The sequence below is a fragment of the Euprymna scolopes genome, chromosome 13 (assembly GCF_053919585.1).
Source record: "Euprymna scolopes isolate OS-2025 chromosome 13, ASM5391958v1, whole genome shotgun sequence".
In the NCBI taxonomy this organism is placed as follows: domain Eukaryota; kingdom Metazoa; phylum Mollusca; class Cephalopoda; order Sepiida; family Sepiolidae; genus Euprymna; species Euprymna scolopes.
In genome coordinates, this window is record NC_136494.1 from 58022677 (window position 1) to 58046814 (window position 24138).

The following is a 24138-nucleotide window of genomic DNA, read 5'->3' on the forward strand; positions in this document are numbered from 1 at the left end:
GTCCAGACATTTTTTGCAGGTCAAAATACTCTTGCTCTAGAGTGCTGGCTTTTCAAATTCCATTTTCCTGACTTTTGTGCCACAGCATCCCGCTGAGGGAGGAAGATAAATAATATTCAAGAACCTATTCCTCCTATAAAAAGTGATACACCTTCGCTATATAAATTTATGTGTTTTTAAATATAAATTGCATCATGTTTAAGGTAAAAAATTAGGGTGCTTCTTAATGAACCAAGGTAAAACCTATAAATATGATTCTAATTTCAGGTTATACAGTCCAACTTCTAATGAAAATAAACAAGCAATTTTCCCTTCAAAATTAACAAGAACGATAACTCCAATTTGACTAAAACTTAAATTTAATTCATTGGAAAACAACAAAACAAACAAAAACAAACAAAACAAAAATAAACACACATGCCATTCGTTAACGTTAAAATTATGTACAATGGTATGTCATTCGATTTTATCCATTACTTCATTACTTTTCCACACAAAAACAAGTTTTCATTAAACAAAATTAACATCTTATTTATACATTTGAGCCTCTTAGCTTGAGTTGTCGTCCCAAGAAACAGCAAAATAAGTTAAATAATAATAATAAAAAAAATCAATTTCCAATGGAAAAATAAAAACCACATGTTCTTCTGAATAGTAGTGCAAAGGACTAATGAAAAAAGCAAAAACAAAAAGCACATCCCCTTCATTGACCCTAACTCTGTATGGTAATATGTATGGGTGCAACAAGATCGTTAAAAGTTAACTTCATCTTAAAAATGTGTTACATAAAAAAAAAAAACTTTAAAAAATCATAAAAGAACATTCAAAACACCCCAAATTAATCTGGTTTCTAAAAGACCCAACTCAACCATGAAAAGTAGAAAGTATATAGTGCATCTAACATTAGCAGCCACATAATTCTTGTTATTTGTTCTTTAATCCTCACATACCGTGAGTGATGTTTCTGACAAAGGAGTAAGAATTGCTGTTTTCTGTGTCGGTTGTATTTGGTCATTTTCAATTCTCTCAGAGCATGCATTGTCATTCAATTGTCAATCTATCTAGCTCACTATGCTTTAACCTCAAATGTTTTTTTGTCCTTAATAAGTGGTGACAGATTAGTAAAAAAAATACCATAACTAAATAAAATTTGAAAAAAAAAAAGAAAAAAAAGAGAAGGTAAATTTGTTCATTACAACGCTCAGCTGTTAACAAAAATGATTTAGGCGATTACACGTGAACACTATTAAAACTTAGCTGAAAGAAAAAACAAAAATCAAACAAACAAAAAATATTATTCTAGAATTATAAATTTAAAATAGGATAATTGCTCATGCATTTCCATGCCATACTAACGTTTTGTGCAGTTAACTAAATTTATTTACCACTAACCCTAAGTCCGACTGGCAACATCGTTAAAACACACTTAACTGCCTAAAAAATACCTATTTACAATGCCTCCCCATAGGACAGAGTTGAATATCAGGGTTGCTTTTTATGTGGAGAAAAGAAACAAAAATAAAAATTGTCTCAGTTGTGAAGGATTTCTCCTCCACTGAGAGAGAACAAGAAATTGAAGTGTAGCATCTGAAGAATAGATACTACACTTTGATCTTGGCGAAAAGGTCAACTGCCTAAAAAGTAGACTCCTCCCCCAAAAATGCATAGAATTTATCTCCCATAACAGATTTTTATTAACTGCCCTAAAATGCTAAGATGGCCCGGAAATGAAGGATTATTTTATATTAAATTTAAATGGGAAACTGATTTCCCACCCTAAATTCTATTATTTTATTTCTGACAAATTTTTCCAGACTGGATATTCACAAGTAATCGCCTAGAAAAGTAGTAGAATTACATTTTTGGGAAAAGAGGGTGTAAATCTACAATGATACCTCTGTAAAAATATGAAAATGAAATAAAAAAAATAGTTTCGTTTTATGATCCACAATTTATTATTTTAAAAAAATTATTTACTGTTTAATGTCAATGTTTTTTTTTGTTTTTTTTTTTAATGTTTTGTTATTCGTTATTTTCCCATGAAGTGATTTCCTCAAAAACAAGACCTTTCCATTCGTTCCGGTTGAGCTTCATATTTTCAAAGATGTTCGTGAATGGAGTTGCCGATTCCGCGTCCGATTCCTGATAGTAGTCCTTAAGAAATGGATGTTTCAGCGCATCTTTTACGGATATTCTGACATCCACATCAAGTTTAAGCATTCGATCCAGCAGATCGATAGCCTCAGAGTCGTCAGTGCCGAAGAATTCTTGAAAGTCTCTTTTCTGACACACATCGAAAAGCTCGACCATTTTAACTGCAGATTGGCACGTAAACTTTGCCAGGGTATTTTCATCAGGTGTGCCAACTAAATTAAGAATTTGCCGTACCTGGTCTGTGAAATCCTCTCCTTTGATGAGTGCCCGGCCCTTGTACATCTCCCCCATGATGCATGCAACGGACCACACGTCAGCAGTTTGGTTGTACGATGTCCAATTAAGGATCACCTCGGGGGCGCGATACCAACGAGTCTGTACATAGCCAGTCATTTTCTGGTCAACGGAACGGGCTAATCCAAAATCCAATATCTTTATGCAATCGCCCTCGGCAACCCCAATGTTACTCGGCTTCAAATCCCGGTGAATAACACCAGCCGAGTGGATGTAGTCGAGACCGCAGAATAGTTGGCACACCATCGATTTGATCTGAGGTGCAGTGAGCTTGTTAGACTTTAGAACTGTCTTCAGATCGGTGGGGTAGAAGGTCGATACAAGGTAAAGGTCATCAAACTCATCTTTGGTCACTGTTGATGAAAACAAGTCCAGTAAATCAATCACGTTTTTATGCTTCATGTGTTTAAGTAGCAACACTTCCCTGTAGGTTTTCTTTGCATCTTCCACGCTACTAAAAGGTCGAGTTAATTTCTTGATGGCCACTTTTTTATCAGTGATTTTTACCATTGCTGAACAGACATCGCTGTAAGATCCACTGCCGACATACTGAAGGGAATTGTATGAATCGGGATGAATGAATTTTATGTTGTAGTCAACCACTGTCACCGTGAAACCAACAGGAATGATTTCAGGAGAAAAAGACATTTTTTTCCCCTTAAGGCAAACTTAATTGTTTTTTTTTTTTGAAAACAAAATAATTTTAAAATTTAATTTTATAAACAACAAGGCGCATATAAGACGACGCAATTGGATGTAAAAAAAAACAAACAAACTTTTTAAAAGTTTGTTTTAATTCAAAAAAGTTTGTAAATAAAACATTTAAAAACTTCCGGTTTTAAAGTTGAAAATCGAATTTATAAATAAAACAAATGTTTTGAAGCCACGAAAGCGGTAGAATAGGCTGTTTAAATATTTTGTTTGTAACGTACGATGAACATTAAGAAATTAATTCATAAAATGATAAAAACAAAACTTTAAATTTGATTGTCGTTTAAAATTTACGGTGTTTTCTTCTCGTCATTTTATCGTTTTAGTCATCAACAGTTTTACAGGTTGGCATTCCAGTAGAACACGTTTTTAGAAGTAACTTTTTCTTACTTATAAATAGAATTACTACCTCGGCTTTTAAAAGGATTTTCCATCAGTCACCGATCCATCACTACAATCGTTGTTTGAAGTCGTTTAAATATGTTTTTCCCAGTTTTTTTTTTTTTTTTTTTTTTTTTTTTTTTTTTTTTTTTAATTTTGATTATATACTCGTACTAAAACAGGATAGAAGTTAAAGTTGTTGTTACAACAGCTGACCTAATAACAGGAAATACATTTCAGGGTCAGATTCACTGCTCACTAAAGTCGTGTGGGTTGTTGTTATTTTTATATTTTTTATACCACTCCCTTTTTTTTACTTTATACGTTTGATGAGAGAGAGAGAGAGAGAGAGAGAGAGAGAGAGAGAGAGAGAGAGAGAGAGAGAGAGAGAGAGAGGGGGGGGGGTTAGGTGAACAACGTGGTCAACAATTGGGGACACACACTTGCCCACTTCCTTCACAGACATCTATCTAAAATCACACACACACACACACACAACGAACGGTATCTGCAAGAATGTTTAAACTATCGAAGATAAGCGATTTATTTGGCGATTGTGCAGTATAGTTAACAAGAAAAAGTGCCAAAAAAAAAACAACAACAACAAACAAACAAACAAGCTCAGAAAACAAATAAACAATGGATAACTGTTACCAAACGCAAGTAAATTTAGTTTTCTGTACAATTTTCACTGGTTTTTACTCATTGTGGGATTTATTATCTATGCATTTGTTATTGTCACTTTTACTTATCCGAGCCAGCATGCTTTCTGGCACCACCGACAATTTTGGGGAAATTTGGTGACGAATTTCAAACTTAAAAGATAATAATAATAATAATAATAATAATAATAATAATAATAATAATAATAATACTCTAGTTCGATTGGTAACCACTCTAGGGGGAAAGAAGTTTAAGTGAGATTAAATCTCTTTTCCCCAAACAAAATAATAAAAAAGGAATAAAACCCAATAACACCTCCTTCTGGTTTAAAATGCATTTATTTTTTAACAAAAACAACAAGATGAATAAACAAAGGTCTGATCGGTGAAAGTTCTTGCGAATGTCATTATGATTAGAATGTTAGATGAAAGTCTTTTGTGGAATTAATAAGATTTGCACGAGCCTTTTCTAGTCTCACACAAAAACACGCGTTCACATTTCAAGCTATATTACTTGTCATATACATACGCGCACACGTCCACACACGTACATATATTCACGTTCGCGTACATACACTCGCATTCACGTGTATACTCACACACGCATGGACAATGTTACTTCCCGTCTCAAAGGAAATCCACACATGCGCAAAAGACCACCGGAAACACCTATAAAAGAAAGAGCAATAAGCAGCTTCTTCCTTTTAGGACCAGCTTTCGAGCTGTACGGTCTACGGACCGACAGCGTGCCTTTTTGGCATGCGCGCACGCGCGTACCTCACACCACTTGTTACTATGTGGGACAAAAGTCTAACAGACCGTACGTACACTTTATACGCTTTCTATCTCCATAACCTGGATTGACATTCTCACTCTTTCTCACTCTATCTCCCCTTCGTTTTGGTCCATCAAAACAGACATGTGCGCAACTCTCTATTGAGCTTAACCCTCTCTTTCTACAGGCCGGCTTGCCACTTCGCATTTCTCTATTGCATTCCCCTTTCCTTCCACGTACGTAGTCGTCAACGGCTGAATGAACACGTGTACACCCAAGACTTTCATTTTTCAACAGAAAATAAACAACATGTTTATTTTATTCCAGCATTTGAGTTCTTTGTTTCCTTCATTCAATTTGTTTCATTATTTTTTCTTGTAGCGAGTTTAGAGTATTTATATTCTAGTCTTCTACAGATTATAAGGTAAAAGTCTTGTGTGAAAATAATGTCCTTATTTTAAGGTTGATGTTTTAGCTGGCGAAGTTCGTCTTATTTAAAAGTCCCATGAGGAAAGTAATCCGTGAGGAAAGTAATCCGTTGTTATTAATTAGAAAATATGCGGAATGGGTGCGTCGTGTGTGCATAAGTTTGATTTTTGAGTGTATGCGTGGCGTGTGTAATTACGGTTTTGACGGCTTTGACAGCGGCGATGTTAGGAAAATGAAAGGCATATTCTCGTGTGATGTCAAAGCGAGAAGAAGGGAAAAAGTAGGGGAAAAGAATGTTTGATGCGTTTAAATACTTTTTGAAGTGGCTCCAAAACAAGATTGCTACTGCTGATATTTTGGTTTTTGGAAAAGCGTTAAAAAGACAATCTTCTAAATTATCTCATTGGTCGCTTGTATCACATGATGCTGTCATCAACTATGTCTGCCAGAAATATGTTCATTTTACTTTTGTTGTTATGAGAAAAAGTGTGTGGGCGTATTTGAAATTATGCCGTTGCTAGAAGAACTTATTTTTTGTGCAAAATGCGCAGGGAAATTGAAATGAATAAACATTTGTTTGTTTGCATGCGAGCATGTGTGTGTGTGTGTGCGTGTGAGTGAATGACTGCACACCAGCTTTGGACTTAGACTTATGGTTTCACTATCCCTCCGATTTTATTATCTTTTAAGCTTGAAATTCGCAATCAAGTCATTTTAAAATGTTGGTCATGACAGAAAGCAAAAGAGTTTTCAGTAGTCAACAGATTTAACAGAAATGCTTCCCAATTTCTGAGCTGTTGTATCGTTTTAAGGCAGTTAACCCTTAATTTTTTAACAACAACAACAACAACAACGACAGAAGCAGCAGCAGAAGAAACGTTTTTCTTCTTTTTTGGTTACATTGGAACCTAAAACAAGCAAATCAATCTCTAAATGGGAGTGAGATTTAAGTGGGAGAGAATGAAATAGGAAAGATCTTGGAAGTGGTAGGTCTCCCTATAAGATAAAAGAAAATAATAACTGTTTTTTATAATGTCCCTTTGGTTCATTCTGCTCAAAAATAAATATATATTTTTATATTCAATTATACATGACAAAATTAAAAATCATTTAGATCTTAAAATTTTAGCATGTAAAAAGACCCCATTTTTAATTGTGTTCAAATGTCAAACATAGACATATATGTGTACAGAAAAGTGAAATAAAAAAAAAATGGAATGTATTTTTATCTTAAAAGGGGTGAGCATGTGAAAAAGATGCCATTTCTTAAATTTGATTATGCAGTTTTGTTGAAAAATGCATACATATATACATGTAAATAAACGTACATGCAATATGTACCTGTTGAAAAAGAGTTTTTTATTATTTGTTAATTAAAGCAATGCAAAAAAAAGGACATTTTTGATAAATAAGAAAGAAAACTAATGCGCACAAAAAAGAATTTTGTAAGTAAGTTGTAATTTATGCGCGCCTTAAAATAAGCATGCAAAATGTATTTGTAAAAAAGAAAATTTGGTAAACAAATGTTTGCAAAAAAGTGATGCAAAATTATTTGTCAAAAAGAAAATTTGCAAAGAAAATGTTTGCAAAAAAAGTGACATTTTTTAATGTTTTTTTTATTTATATTTTTATTTCAGTAAAAGTACTAGTTACACATTAGTAGGTTAAAGTGTAATTACAAACAAAATGGATGCAGTTTAACGTCTTGCCCAGGACTTCCCCATTCTAAAAAATAGAGGGGATGTTACAATATTTTTGAGTGTTAAGGGGGTATGATCCCGCATAGTCGGGAGATTCTATTTATAAACGATACTGTTAGGAACTGACAAAGCAAATTAATTCACGTTCTGCTACCAACCAATCAGAAACCAGAATTGGAAGTGTGCTGGGCCCATAACCTCTAAAAGTATAAGCCATGTTTAGTTTCAGAACAGTTTCCGATGGGTCGTTGTTCTACACAAGTCCTGGGAGGTGACTTGTTTGCAGTAGACAGTTTTCGAATTGGAATCCACAGCACAAAAGATTCACCCTGTGTTGACATGAAGAAACATATGCGAAATTGCTACAGAAAGGTTTAATATTTATGGAGCAATTCTGGTTTCTGATTGGTTTGTAGCCGAACGTGAATTAATTTGATTCGTCAATTCCTAGCAGCATCGTTTATAAATAAAATCTACCGACTGTGCAGGATCATACCCCATTAACATTCAAAAATATTGTAACAGCATTTTGCAGATTAGGCCACTTAGCCAGCATCATCATCAAGTTAAGATTTATTACTTAACTGCAATTGAGCCATAACTAATTTGTGGTGCGATTGCCTCAACTAGCAAAACACAGGACATGATATAAAATCTATTTCACCTCTTCTAAATAGTGTCCTATTAAATAAGTATTTGAGCAGGAAGGTATGCTATTAGTTCATGTCTACATTTCATGCTCTGGATAATTGAAATCTGTTGACAAGATCGCATCTTGCCATCACTTCATCTAGCTCTTATTCAAATCCGACTCATTAGTCCTTCCAACTTTATAATCAAGAATGGCATTTCAATCCCCCATTAAATCTATGTGCTTCAGGCCCATGGTGAACACCTCCAACCATCAGAAAAAGGAAACATTCTCCTGAAATGAGTCGAGCACATAAGCTGCAATAATCCAAAACTCACAATCTTTTAAAATAACATCGACTATAATTGTCAGAGAAAAGATCAGAGCAAGAACTTGATGATCAAAGTGAGCAGATGTACCACCTTTTGCTCTCCTCCTCACAGCAGCAACTATCACAGAATGTTTATGATGTCACACTGCTTTTGGCAACTACTATACAGCCTATATGACGTCACAATGCTTTTGATAACTACACTTCATTTTTTATGATGTCATCCAGATTTAAGGAAACATATATTTCTTTAAACAAGATAACAAGCAAGGTTGTGATGATGCTGACAGACTCAGCAAATTATATCTCTTAAGGAAATACCATAAACCAAAATCAAAGATTTTAATATTGGAAAACTGAACGTTCAAGAATGTCAAAATGAAACAAAATACAAATGTATTGTCAACAATGCACAGAAGAATGGTTTCAATTCTAGAATTCATCGAAATGTGTGGCATTGAATAATAACGACATTCCACTTTAAGCTCAACTTTATACCACATCTAGCCCTTCTAGAGAGGCATTTTTCATTTGGGGCTGCTCAGGTGACCGACAATAAACTAACTCCCCTCTCAAAAGAGAAGGTAATGTTTAGGATAATGGTCTCCTAGGACAGAAACAAACAACTCATTCTAACAAAGAAGTGTAAAGATAGTTACTAGGATGTCAGAACGTGCTTAGGATCCCACCTCCATATAAAAGAAGCCGAAGTTCTAAACTTGATGAAATAGAAAATAATATAAACCTCAAATAACTACTACTACTACTACTACTACTACTACTACTACTACTACTACTACCTTTAAGTATACAAATAGAAACTAAATAAATTTCTCCTAGCTGACAAACAGGAAAATACAAGAACAGTAAAACTTACCAAATAGTTTTGCATTTATAATAGCGTTGGCGTTGGTTTTGTTAACCAAAGTTCAACAAACATGTTGTGTTCTTCCCCATTTTCTTCCCATTATATTAAGAAACATAAAACAATGGAGGATGATAATAATTATAAATCAGTAAGCGAAGAAGTGAAATCTATAGATATTTCGAATCAAATATCTGTATTAATTGAAGACGTTGAAGAAATGAAAAGGAACCACGAGAGAATGAGAGAAAACTTCCGGCAAAATATTTGGCATTCATTAGATGATTCGATCTCTTCACAAGTATGCACCAGTAAGTAGTCATTACGTATTCTTCTTTTTTTTCTTTTTCTTCTGTTTAACATATAAAGTTATATTGACGGATTTTTAAAGTTGGGCATTTTGCAGAATAGACAGAAAATGAAAAAGTAATCAAAGAACAAATATGTAAAAATTAAATTGTTACCAAAGGTAAAAGAAGTTGCTCTTCTACGTACCTAAGTTTTTTTTGTGTTAACTTATTTTAAAGCGTTTAATTACTTTGAAACACAAATCATGGCAAGTCTTAAGTTAGAACAAGAAAGAAAGGGCTGATAATATGCGGTCATTGGGAGAGTATCGATAATCGCTCAAAAACCGAAAATAAAACAAAATAATGAAAAAAAAAAAAAAAAAAACAACTAACAAATGTCATGGTAATTTATTATTAGCAATATAAGAACATACTTCACTATAATTTATTTTAAAATTTATTTGGTCCAGCCTAGATTATTGGTAATGAGAAACATTTTTAAACGATCATCCAAAAATAAGAATTTGGCAAAGGGAAATAACTCATATTTTATGATATAACAGGAACTAAAATTTTATCTCTTTTTCTGTATAACTCTGAGCAATATCGGTTGGTTAGGTACAGCTGGTAGCAATATTTGATCTTATAAATTCACATAAGAGTATAGAGGTGGATTCAGGTGTATGTCCTGGGATATAGGGACTAAATTTCTATTTACCTTCTTCCCATTGCATCATATGACATGAAGTCAGTTAAATATGGAGGATAAATTCAGCTCTGCAAAAGGTGAATTCTGGAATGGTACAAAACGTATCTCTTATATAAAGCGTAGTTGTTTTTGTGTATATGTGTTTGTATTTCCGGCTAAAAGTAAAAAAAATTTAAAAAAAAAACACCCACAAAATTGATATATTCTTAATCATCATTACCCTGGATGAATAATATCTAAAATTTAGAAAAAAAATATACATCTTTTGAGGATCAATTGGACCAAGTTTTGTTAGTGAGGGTGTTTTTTTTAGTGTTATTATGTACTAATTTAGAAAGGAATCTAGTATATAAAGATCATTCTGATTCCCAAACCATTTACAATAAAGCAAAGCCCAGGATGGAGTCTTAGAAGTAGGCATCTATAAAAGTTCTAGCACAAAATTCAATATCATAGCATTCAAATGAATTATAGTTTTATCTTTAGCCCTAGGTGAAGAGGAACGGTACAGAGATTATGTATATGCAGTTGTGGACATGCAAATAAGCCGAAGGGCCAGATGGCATCTGAAAATAAAGGTTTAAATTGGCTTCCAGAGTAACACTCTACCAGTTAGAATATTTTGTCAGATGTTTCCAGATCGTTTAGATTCAAAGGGATTTCTGAACTTGAACAATATCAAATCAAAATCATCAAATCAAAGAAACATATGAAGCTTATTGTTTATAATGAAACGCTAATAAAGCTTATTGTTTATAATGAAACGCTAATAAAGCTTATTGTTTATAATGAAACGCTTATAAAGCTCATTGTTTATAATGAAACGCTAATAAAGCTCATTGTTTATAATGAAACTCTTATAAAGCTTATTGTTTATAATGAAACGCTAATAAAGCTTATTGTTTATAATGAAACTCTTATAAAGCTTATTGTTTATAATGAAACTCTTATAAAGCTTATTGTTTATAATGAAACGCTAATAAAGCTTATTGCTTATAATGAAACACTTATAAAGCTTATTGTTTATAATGAAACGCTTATAAAGCTTATTGTTTATAATGAAACGCTTATAAAGTGCTTTGGATTAGTCAACATATATGCAGATACAATTCCAATCTTTGATGATCAACCAGATTCTACATTGTGGATGTATGTGGACTGGCCGTCTTTGGAAAGGAGAACTGTAACAATGTATTGTGCTTTAACACAAACGAATGAAACATGGCAATCTAAACTAACACTAGACACAACAACAATCAACAGTATTGATGATTTGACCAGGTTTTTCCCAGGACAATTTAACAGAATTGACAACTTTCTGGGTTCAGTGAAGCTTCAATTAAAATAACATGCGGTACCATACACCGATCTACCATGAAAGTTTCCCATCAACAGACGAGATAAACTGCAACAGGAGCTTAACAGAAAATAGTAGTGTAATGAGAAAACATATTGCTGTTCAAGTCTTGCAATATCAACAAAAGCACTCAAACGATGTCTGCACAAAATTTCAACAGTTGAAGAAATAACATATAAATTTAATGCTCTGAAATTCTTCTCAAAACTGAATGCCAAAGATGGTTATTGGAGTTTAAAATTGGATCCAGGAAGTTTAGTACTGACAACATTCAGAATGTGATTTGGGAGATACTGCTTTGAGAGACTTTCATTTGGTTTGGCTATATTTCAAGACTTATTTCAACAGAGAATGGGCTCCATCCTAGATCAATGCATTGGAGTTGATGGCATCACAAATGATGTTGTCGAGTATGGAAGAACTAAACAGGAATATGATCAAATTATCAGGGTCGCATAAAGAAATGGCCTTATGTTCAATTCCAAAAAATGCTTCATCAAACAGAAGCAAATCTCATTTTTCTGCACGACATACAATAGGTGTATCAGAAATTAGAGGGAATTTTTGACACCCCTAACAGAAAACTGCGAATAAAATATAAAAAAAAACTCGTAATTTCTCTTTTTGAAGTGGGTTGTTTATTTTCTGTATGGAATATACTTCCAAAATAAACTATTAAAGTTGTTTAAAAAATAATAGAAATATTATTTTTTATTTTTTAAAAAACGGTGTTTACAAAATGCCGGCGCGCCTTCATGCAGCCATTTTTTTTATGTCATGAAATCAATTGAATTTTATCAGTTAAATATTTTTCAATTTTTTAAATTTAAAAATCTATGAAAATTTTTCTATTGGTTCAATTTTTTCGATATTTTCAGGGTCAATGTGAAATTTTATGCTCTTTCTAATAAACCGAACATAATATTTTAGACAAACGTTATTTTTTAAATTCACCCCCCACCGCATTGTGAAATGTCTATTAAAAATTAAATAATTAATTTATGTACCAAAGTTTTATATACCACAAATTGAAGATAAAAGATCAATAAATAAAATATTCTAATTTAAAACAAAAGAAAAGAAGTGTTTTTTGGAATTTTACCTGTAAAGTCCAAAGTGTAAAACCTTTTTTTTTTTAAACCACATTGATTTTTTTTTATTTTTTTTAAATGAAAGTTCCTGTTATACTTATATCGTCAAGTAAATACCGGACGCTGACAGCAATTTTTTCTATTTCATTCAATGTTTTCTTTTTTTTAGATTTAAAAAAAAATTTAGTCGATAAAAAAGTATTAAAATATATCAATCAAAAACTCGTGTAATTCATTAAGAGAATTAAAAAAAATAGGGCAACTGGATTTTTTTGTTTTAGGGGAAAAACATAAGTGAATGTGTGTTTTTTTTATCTACGGAGGACCAAAAATACTAATTTTGGTTTATAGCCCGCATTAAAAAGACATATAAATTATGTCCCTTTAAGGCACCGGAATATAAAGGTGAATAAAATCAGACTTGTCTCCCTTTATTTGAACAGTGAAAAAAAATGTGAGTTCGCGTTTTTTTTAAATCCTTGTTTAAAAAAGTATTTTATTTAAAAAGGCCATGAAATAAATTCTTAACAATGAACAACTGAACTACTCATCGAATAGTAGTTTTTATAGGCAAATGATTTTTTTGGAATTTATATATATCTTTTATATTCGAAGGAAGTAAAATTTCGTTTATTTTCTTTAAATCTTTTTTAAAGAAAACCGATTTAAAAAAAACAAATATTGCATAATTTGCTATTAAACCTGTTATTTTTTAAAATTTTGGTCTTTGCTCCTTTAATTAAAAGAAAAATTAGGGTTTGAATTACATTTTTCAAGAAGTTATAAGCTTCGAAAGACAGTAAGTCTAAATATTCCTGTGCGTACCACAAATTTTTGCTGACGATTTCGGACACTGTGCTAGACATACAATGAGCAGGACATACATCCTGGTCCAAGGAAAATTGTTGCCATGCATAGAATGCTAACCCCAAGGAATAAGAAAGAACGCCAGAAATTTCTTGGTTTAATCTAATACCTCTCCCCATTTATACCAAACCTAACAGTAAACGCACCACAACTTCAGCAACTAGAACAAGCCATTTGTGTGGAACGAGAGCTGCAATAACAGCTTGGAAAGAATGAAAGCTCTGATCGATGATGATGCAACACTTCAGTATTATGATGCAACTGCACCAGTCATCCTGCAAGTTCGAATGAGATAATATCATCATGCCATACGATGGAGCCATATCAGTACAAACAAACATTTATCATATGGTAAGCCTTGGAGGTGCTAACTTTTTTATTGGCCCTGTTATGCTCGGAGAAATTATGATGTAAGGATCATTAGATATTCTTATAAAAAGCAGACAAGCTCATTGAATATAAACACAATTTATTTGTGGCAGAAACATTAAATTATTTACAGACGATATTGAATGTCCGGCGCTGGAGCTCTCTAGTTTTTTCAAAAATCTATAAAGTATCTATTACTTTCTTTATTTAATCCATTTCACCTTTTATCGCTATAACAGGCCCACAAAGTTAATTATTCAGATTAGAAACACTTCATCATGAAACTTCAGTAAACAGCAGTGTCTGTTTCAGGAAATTCATAGATGCCAGAATTTTTTGAAGACTTCATTTAAAATATTTTTAGCAACATCTATTTTTGAGAATAGAATATAATTTTAAAAATAAATAAACAAATAAAAAGTAAATTTAGCTGAAAATAATTGTATTTTTGTATAACTGTTTGTGAATGAGCCGGTGACCAAGTTACAATCCTTGGTTGAACCATACACATGAATCAAAAAATGGTACTTGATCTCCTAAACACTCAGTATTATAAGGTGAGGATCAAGGGATCAAGTTCTGCCTAGCGATTTGTTCTTGGTCGATTTGTTCTTGGTCGATTTGGTGGTATTGACGGTTTTCTTCGAGGCTATAAAATGGAAAAACAATTAAAATGTTTTGTTTATTTTAATGTAGTTTCAAACTGCAAATATGAATACAAATATTGTCTAGTTCAATAAGTGTAGAGTGAATATAAAAGAATAAACATTACAACAGAGGAAAAACATATGATGTGATGAATATTTATTTCGTGAGTTCTCAAGTAATTACATAAATGTAGCAGTAGTGGTATTAGTAGTATCAGTAGATTATATAATTTCATAATAAATACATTTATTCTCATAATTTGGTGTTAAAAATAAATTGAATACCGATTTCAAGATTCATCTGTTCAATTGACATAACGGTTAGAATGTTTAGAGTGGAAGACCAGGGTTCAATTCTCATTCGAGTCATATCAAAGATTTAAAAATAGTACTTGTTGCCATCTTGTTACATTCAATATTCGCAATTGGGTAATTTTCTTTTCTTGACGATACACCTATTTCTTTTGCTATCTTTTTTTGATCATTCTTTTATTACAAAAATGACTCTACACTCAAGAAACTATCAGTAAAAATGACAGAAAATGAATTTCATCTGACTTTTCACCATCACCCACTTGGCACTAATTTACTCTCTGGAAACCCCAAGTGAATATATATATATATATATATATATATATATATATATATATATATATATATATATATTGTAAGAAATATCTTCCCTACACACTCAAAATTCCTCCCTGCAGAAGCAAATGAATTCCACAAACAAAAGTTATCCCTTTAAACTCAAAATTTATTCACAAATAACAGCAATGAAAGTTCTTTGGTTTTGATATAGTCCTTTTAAAAATGGTGGCCCGATTTGCCCCCATATGCATGGAGCCTTTAGTATGAATTCCTATTGTTGGAATGTTAGTTCATTGTTCCTTTGGAAGGATCCATGAATGCACATGGTAGATTTGGCTGGAATGTTGGCGACTATAATTAGGCATATGCGAGACATGCCGGTCTCTAGATGAATTGAGATAAGATCCATTATTTGGTGAATAAACCGTGAAGAAATGATCTTCAATGCCATCCTGTAATTCGGATAATTTCTGCCTTATAAAATTGTCTCTGCTTGTAGAGATGTGATCCTTAGTTCACTAACAGTTTGGTGATACATCATGAAGGAATTGACATAGCTCCCTTCTTTCGTGGCAGCTACAGGAAATGAGTCTGTTCCATACCGAAACTTTCTGCAGACTGAAAATAAACGCATGAATACAAAAGAGGCGCCAAGTCAAATCACGTGATGCATTCAAATTTAAACCAATCACAGACCGGTTAGCAAACCGTGTAGGTGGCCTAAAAGAAACATGGCAGTTGAATGTGGAATTTCTCACAATATATATATATATATATATATATATATATATATATACAATATTTAATACGACACTATATATACATATTTCAAGGTCGTAACATTGGTTTCATTATGCTGAATCAACCATAAGAGGTTGGAAAGAGCCAGCATAAATTCATCAGCGACATTGAAAAACTGAAAACAATGCAAAGTGAACAAATAGAGAAAAAACGTTAAACGAGCATTTAAGACTCAGAGTTTCAAATTTTAAAACATAACTTAATAATCGACATTAATAGATTATGATTATGGAAGGAAGAAAGCGCATGTGTGTGTATGTGTATCAGTGTGTGTGTGTGTGTGTGAGAGAGAGAGAGAGAAAGAAAGAGTGGGAGAGAGAGAGAGAGAGTGTGTGTGTGTGTGTGTGTGTGTGTGTGTGTGTGCGCGCGCCCACGCGTGTGTATATATGTATGTTTAGTGGGGGGGGTAGGGGTGTTTTGGTAAACCTCTATGAAAGGTAAATGTCCTGTTTAAATGAACACATAACCCCATATAAATAAAGGTGCGACAATTAACGGCAATAAATAAATAATGAAATAAAGTGTACTGATCAAAGATTTAGGTCACAAAACCAAAACCACTACTACCATCCTCTTCAGCACTATATTAAACCTTCCTCTTCCCTACAGTGTAAAAGACAATTCTCATTTCTTAACCCTTCCTTACACCTAGTCACCTTGCTTACTAACTCCTCCCCTACCAGCCTGCTGCTACCATCCAAGTAGAGCACACTGGTGCCTTTTCAATGAGAACGAGGCTGAGTTCACTGAGTCGACGTCCAGTACACACGTGTTTTGACGACTGCTATACTCATGTCATCTTACCATGTTCGCAGTGTTAACAGAAAATAAAATAATCCTTCAAATTAGTATTTGTGTTGTGTCTTATTCAAACGAGATAACAGCAAATATTTACAATGGTGACCCCGCCTAAAGAACACTGCACCTCGTCAAAAGAACTTTGCACTAAGAAATGAACAACATAAACTGGACTCGGACTGAAAAGAAATGAAACACACTTTGGAATCTTCAGGAAAATACAAGTGACTACTCAATTTCACGTCGCAAACGTTTCAAAGAGAACCTTCGACGTAAGTACAGCAATACTATATTTCCCCCCTCCTTCTTTGCCTACACATACAAAAAAGAAAAAGAAAAGATACACATATATATATACTTTTAGAAAAAAAAAAAGAAAAGAAAGAAAATGGAAGAATCCAGTGTGCAACAAATAAACCTAAAAACCCCTGAGTTTATGAAAACGGCAGTAAATGGCTGGTTTTTCATTCTGGAATCCCAATTCCACCTGCGCAACATAACAGCGTCAACAATCAAATTTTATGCTGTCATATCATCCCTGCCTGCAGAGGTGGTAGCTAAAATACTGATAAATATTTTAGAAGGAAATATAAGGAACTAAAATGCTCCTTGATTGCGTCCCACGAAAGGACCAAGCTGGAATTGCTCAACAAACTAATGTCAACTAACAATATAACTGGCCGTCCTTCCACACATCTTCAAGAGATGCTGTCTATTGCAAAAAGGATAGGTATTGGTGAAGAGATTGTTCTGCATAAATTTTTGCAAGCCTTACCCACAACAATTTCCCCCATCATTACTTCACAGAAACAGCTAAATGCATCTCAACTAGGACAACTAGCGTACAAACTAATGCCCTTGTTGAATAATATAAATGCAACAGCCTTTACCACTCAGCATACTGACAAAAACAAGAGCAACGTTCGGATACCGGTAGGTGTTAAAGCATTTTTCCCTGAACAAAAAACAAAGACATGCAGAGCACATATTTATTTCGCGGAGCAAGCCAGAACCTGCAAACCCTGGTGCAAATGGCCAGAGAAGCAAAACATAAAAATACTACCAAACTCACGGCCACCCACACCAACACCAAGTGACTCGGAAAACTAGTAGCACAAGCCATGTCCGTCCCCTTGAGTTCGCCACTACTACAAGTCAAAGCAAGGCTAGGGACAAAGCATTGAAATTTATTGTAGATACGGGCGCAAGTATCTCGATAATACCAGCAGCCATGATAAACGGTGTCACATTACACCCAACACCAGTATCACCAACGGTGAGAAAATAGAATGCCACGGCCAAGCTAACCTTGAGATTGGGATACCAAGTTTAAGAAGGTCATTTTCCTGGACATTTGTTATCGCAAACGTCACCAATCCCCTCCTCGGACTTGATTTCTTAAATAAATTTGGCCTTACAATAGACTGCAAAAATAGAACAATTTACGACCCAGTTACTAACACCCAAAAAAGTTACTATTAAATACTGCAGCACCAGTAAATGTGGTTATAAATGAAATAGAACTGCCTGTATTTATTAGAAAAGGCCTGGATAAGCACCCAGAAATTATCTCTCCACACACCAACAAAAACAGTGAGTACTGTGGTGTTTATCACAGAATCGACACAGGCAGCCACTCCCCAGTCTTCGCTAAATCCAGACAACTGTCTGCTGAAAAGCTGGCGGCGAAAAAAGAGGAATTTAAATGTTTAATAAACGAAGGCGTAATAACCCCTTCAGACAGTGAGTGGTGAAGCCCACTACATCTGGTACCCAAACAAAGTGGAGGTTACCGCTGCTGTGGAGACTACCATGCCTTAAACAGCATCACTAAAAGTGACAGATACCCCAACATAAACTCCTTTACGGCTAAACTCGCCGATAAACAGCGATTTTCGAAAATTGACTTGATTTCGGCATATCACCAGATTAAGATGCATCCCGATGATATTCCAAAAACTGCCGTAATCTCGCCGTTTGGACTAAAAAACTCAGCAGCTACGTTTCAAAGATATATGGACAAAATTTTTCTATGAAGTGTTACCATAAATGGTAGTGTCGTCACCATAATTTTCTACTAATGATCTTAGGATGTGATTTGGGAGATCATTGATGTTGATCAGGAAGAATAGACCCCTGAGAAACTCCAGCATTAATACTATGAGCTTCTGATTTCTGCCTATCAGCCACTACTCTTATGAACCTATCAGAAAGAAATGATTTAATAATTGAAAAACATTTCCAGCTATACCGTAGCTGAAGATTTTGTGCATTAGACCCTTATGCCATACCCTATCAAAGGCTTTTGATATGTCAAGAGCAATTGCTCTAGAAAGGAAGTCTCCATCAAGAGATTCACTAATCCGATGAGATATAACTGTTAGCACATCTACTGTAGATCTATTAGAATGGAAACCATCAAACCAAAATAAATATTTTGCTAATGACTTTCCTCTGAGGAGATGAGACTACATCAAAAATCAATGGATTAAAGAAATTACTTTAAATGTTGTATTCTTTGTTCAAATAATAAATTTTTATCTTGAAAATTATATTTTCTGAAAGAAATTTGTATATAAAAATTATAATATATATATATATATATATATATATATATATATATATATATATATATATATATATATACTAGACATTTTAGTCCATTAAAAATGGGAAAAAGTTATAGCCCGTTCACTTAGAATAAATGTTTTATGCCAAATTGATGGTTGAATATGGTTAAATTTGTGCTTATTTTTGCATTAAATATTAATCCCTATTAATCCTTATTAATCCCTATTAATCCTTAACTTTGTATCAAACGAATACCATAATACTTAGTTCATTGCACTTTATTATAACAAAGATCTATACAAAATTTCAGCCAGATCGATTTAGTAGTTTGTGAAAAGACTTCAAGAGTAAAGTATGGATTCACTATAAATCTTATAAAGTTCATAACGTTTCTTTATAGTGGCTAAAAAATGAACAATAAATAGTGCAAGTTGCATTCAGTGTACAAAGCTAATTTGTTATGTATTATTTCTATTTATTTTCACAGCATTTCAGTCAATATAACTTCAGACTTTCTTCAGGTGTATCTTGTTGAACTCAGGAATCATGTTGAACTCGGGAATCTATATATTTTCTAGCATATGAAGTTATCTTGTAAGATTCAAAAAGTTTGACCTAAATAGCATTTAAGCTGATGTATCAAACTTTAATTTTGAACAGGCAAATTTCAAAGCACTCAAAGCAGCACAGAATATCAAACTGAATTCTTTATTTAATCTGAAGATTGTTGAGTTAGGCAAGTTGCACACCTAAACAAGGTCGAAGATTAGATTAGCTGAAACACTGTGAGAATAACATCCAAAATGAGAACAGTAGTCTGAATAATTCAAATAATACAAATTATCATTCCTCATCTCAAAAATTTCTGAAACTAATTTTTTTTCCTGCTTTGAATAGGTTTTGCAATCTTTGTTTATTTTATGAATTCATTTCTTCTGATTATGTTGTTTGTTGTAATTATTTATTCATTAATACCACAGGTCTTGCAAAATCGATGGATCAAAATGATGACACTACTAGGACCCGAGATGTGTCTCGGACTACTGACCGTCACCTATTCAAGTCTTATTGGCAACGTTTGCTTGGTGAAATAGCGTATAGACTGGACAGTAAGATTATCGACCTCACCACGTCTGGAATCTACAACAAATTGATTATCTTCAGCGTGAATGATTTCTACCATCAAATTAGGAAGGCATGCAATGAAGAGAGCTGGGTTATCAACTCACACCGAGCACACTACCTTTTTCTAAGACTTAAAAAGATTGCTGAATTTCTCTCTGACTACCAATATTCTCTGGACGTCCATGCTCAATTCTCTCGCCAAATGCAACACAAGTATGGTCGCTTAACAAACAAATATTACTGTTACCTCACAAATTGGTTGATCAAAAATTCCCATAATTCCATGCTCGATTTTCTCTCCAGTCTGGCACAAAATACATTTGAAGAACAAAATATCCTAGTTCTTTATCAGAGTCTGTTAGCTTTGTGTGAACGTGATGAGTATCCATTTTGACATCATTATAAATCTATATAATAATCATATAGTAATATAATAATGCATTAAGCAAATTTCATGTTTGTACATACGTTATCACCCTCTACCCTCTTTATTAAAGATCGGATTGCCTTATGGTTGAAAATACGATGTAAAAAAAGGTAATTTTTAAAAACCTCCCTTATTCTTCTTCTTCTTGATGATGATGATGAGCATTCATTTCCCCAATATCTTTCTGTTAACATTCGTTTCCCCAATATCTTTCTGTTAAGAATTCTTTCTAGAAGGATATCGTATATCTACAGGAGAGACCACATGAAGGTTGCCAACATCCTTAAGTGAAAGTGTTTCTGTGGAATGAACTGAATTCGAACTTGATGCACCCAATTTGTTAGTCTGTGTCATTAATCACTTAGCCACCATCACCTTTCTGATGTCACTGTTGTGTCAAACGTAAAACTTGAACTGAAATACATTTTCTAGGCCTTTAGATCAGAATCAACATGTAGTATCTGTTTTGTTCAAAGACGATACAACAATATCATGGGGTCTGTATTTATGCCAGACGTCCATAAAATGAAAATGTGTCAAAAACTTCTTCAACACTATTAGCGATAGACCCTCATAACCAGATTTATTCCTGAAACTACATTAACCAGTGTTTCAGTTTGAACAAAAAGGTACACTAATATTGCGGAGTCTGTGTTCACACTGGACGTTCATAAAATGGGATATTTTTAAATATGGAAGCAGTATACAACAATAAATGATACAACTGTGGAATTTCCACAAGTCCCACTAGTGCATTATTATTTTTTTATTACAAGGAAGTCTTTTATTGCTGTTTGTATCTTATGATATTAAATTTCTTTTTAATTTATATTAAAGCTTTTGTGTATTTCGAGAAAGCTTTTGAAAGAGTGCAAAGAGATGTGATTTTTGCAGAATTTAGGAGCAAGCAAGTGGTTGGTGAAGGTTGTATACTGTTTTCCTTATAGCCTTGGTCTTTTTAAGATTAAGGTCAATAAGCATCTTCTGTCTTTGCAATAATCATCTTTTATTCTTGTTAGCCCCTTACATCAAGTGGCTACATGCATTGTCTGGACGATTTCTACATAAGAAAAAAGTTAAAATATTAAAATTAACAGCACGTAGAATCTTAAAGACTGTAGAATCAAATTAAGAGCTCAAGACAGTTGATTATTAGCTACTAAATTCAGTATGGTATTAAAAACAGGATCCGTGAATCCTAAATACTGGGAACATTATCAAGCCAGAGATTTCTGCTAGTGCAGTCACAATTTAGGCTGCACATTTGCAAGCGAGAAGCTAATGAAACAACCTATAAATAATAGATTAGGCTATGTTAAAAGATTTAGTGATTACATAAATAAGCGAATCCCTTCCCATGCTTAAGGAAGCTAAGGAATTTTATACCTAGTAAACTTACACTAAGGCACCAGCAATCCTTATTAAATGTATTTGATGCAAGAGATCTTAGCAAGATTGAATAAAGATAGGCTTAGATCTGATGAATCTTGAAGAAGATTAAATCTAAACAGTATATGGTGATGTGTACAATATAGGAGACTTCATTGGTTTAGTCGCATTGAAGAATGGATGATAATTCTTGGGTTAGTAGATGTAGAACAGTTGTATTAACAGGGTCAATTGGCAGAAGAAGGTCAAAGTAAAACATGGAATGAAATAATGAGGATGGACTTGAGTAAAAAAGGGATAAAGACCTAGATAGAGATAGGTTTGCTTGAGAGTCAATTTCTACCTAACACATGCCAGTATGTAAAACAAACGTTTAATCAATGATGATGATGATGATGATGATGATGATACATTGTTGGAAACATTCTGAATATAACACGCAAGTTTAAAATAGTCATCTAAATAATCTAAATAATATCAATTATAAATTATCATCTAAAAATTACTACAACATTAGTTTACCATTTTATCTGATATATAAATTTGTCTTGTTGGACTTTCCACGTTATATTAAAATAGCAATGCATTTTTCAAACCGATATTAATTTTGACTAATGAGTTCTTCCATTTCTTTTTTCATTCTTGCATTATGTTCTTTATAATTATCCAAGAGTAATCCACCTCAGTTTCTTTCTGATATTTTTGCAAAGATTATTACAATGGACAACATTTTAAATAGTGATCTAAAAATCTCAAAATATAAGGGAGGTAATTCCTATTTTAACTTAAAAGTATGAATGTGAGTTATCTCGCTTATAAGTTGTTCTCTTTTTTTTTTTTTTTTTTTTAATGATTTTGTGATTTACAAGTTACTATTTAAAAAATAAATCAAATTAAAATTACATTAACGTTGGTTTCTATAGATATTTCCACAAAGTCATCTTGTTTATATTAATAAACTTAGAAAAAAAAACCCAAATAAACTTTATGTATGTTTATTTTCAGTTTACTTTAGGTTCTCAGAAATCAAAAGGATCCTCTTGGGGCTAACACTTGATTTTTATATGAGATACATAGATATCCGCATGTTCAATCAAGATTCTTCTCTACCTTACAAACGTTGAGTTGGCAAAAAAAGTGAAGACCATTAATTTTCATTTTCCCCAACCGAACAGTTAATTATGTTATTAGTGTGTCATTTTGTGTCTCTTTATCTTATGGGATTCCAGGAAAAAAACTTATCGTCTGGTGGAGTATCCAGCTAAGTAATGTTACTTGAGGTAACACTACTTAGAAAAAGAGCCCATTCTTTGTATGAGCTAGTGTATAACTATGTTGAGAAAATCTTATTTGAACTTTGAATGCTATGTTATTTTGAATATTTAGTCATGGATTTACTTGAGGTAATTTTCTGTTTCAATTTAAACAAAATGGCAGCAATTTTTCACCTGCTACCACGAATAAAATTGTTTTTTTTTTAAATAATTCAGTAATATTTTGGTAATTTCGACTGCATAATTTGGAAGCTACCATTGGACCTTATTAGAATTGACAAAAAAATTAGTTGAAACCATTGTTCTTTATCTGAAAACTCCATTTATCAACTACAAAATCTCGTTTCAATAGAGTAGAAGCGCCAAAGAAACTGTAGAGGATAGTGTCTAGTAGCCGATTCAAGCTCTCCTGTAGGTAATTCAAACTCTCCTCAAAAACATTTCCCAAATGGGGAATTGAACCCCAGTCATATCGGTGACAGCGCAAAATCCGTTAGACTGCTTGGGAAAGTTGTTATTGTACACATGGAGTTCATATTTTTATTATTTACCTGCATTGCTAGGTATTTTTTTCAAATTTAGTTTTGGTTCCATATATTTAACCATTACATGGACCAAAGCATTCTAAATATGATAATAAAAGTAGAAGACAAGTTCATGGCATTCTCGAATATGCATAATCTTTTTTTATAGCAACTTTTACATTAAATCAATATTTACTTAGTTATTTATTTTACTCTGGTTTGAGCGAAACCACTTTTTTTTTTTGTTTTGCCTTATTAATTATTAATATTTAACCATTACATCAATTACATGAATATACCAACCAAGATGAGAAATTTTGAAGAATCTAAATAAAATTCAAATAAGAAAATTTTTGAAACATTATTTTACCAATT

General features: G+C 33.0%; 1 protein-coding gene and 1 pseudogene across 2 annotated transcripts; one reads left to right on the top strand and one right to left on the bottom strand.

The window, feature by feature from the left end:
- Positions 1–336: 336 nt before the first annotated feature.
- LOC145292045 (mitogen-activated protein kinase 14 pseudogene) lies at positions 337–3843 on the bottom strand (annotated as a pseudogene). Its single transcript, XR_013869539.1, has one exon. The product of XR_013869539.1 is annotated as a mitogen-activated protein kinase 14 pseudogene (transcript).
- Positions 3844–7696: 3853 nt separating this feature from the next.
- On the top strand, positions 7697–23906 carry LOC145292046 (uncharacterized). The gene is made up of 2 exons (XM_080138070.1): positions 7697–9244; positions 20005–23906. Exons 1-2 carry the CDS (start codon positions 9007–9009, stop codon positions 20541–20543), a joined length of 777 nt encoding a protein of 258 aa, XP_079994196.1. The 5' UTR covers positions 7697–9006; the 3' UTR covers positions 20544–23906.
- Positions 23907–24138: the final 232 nt, after the last annotated feature.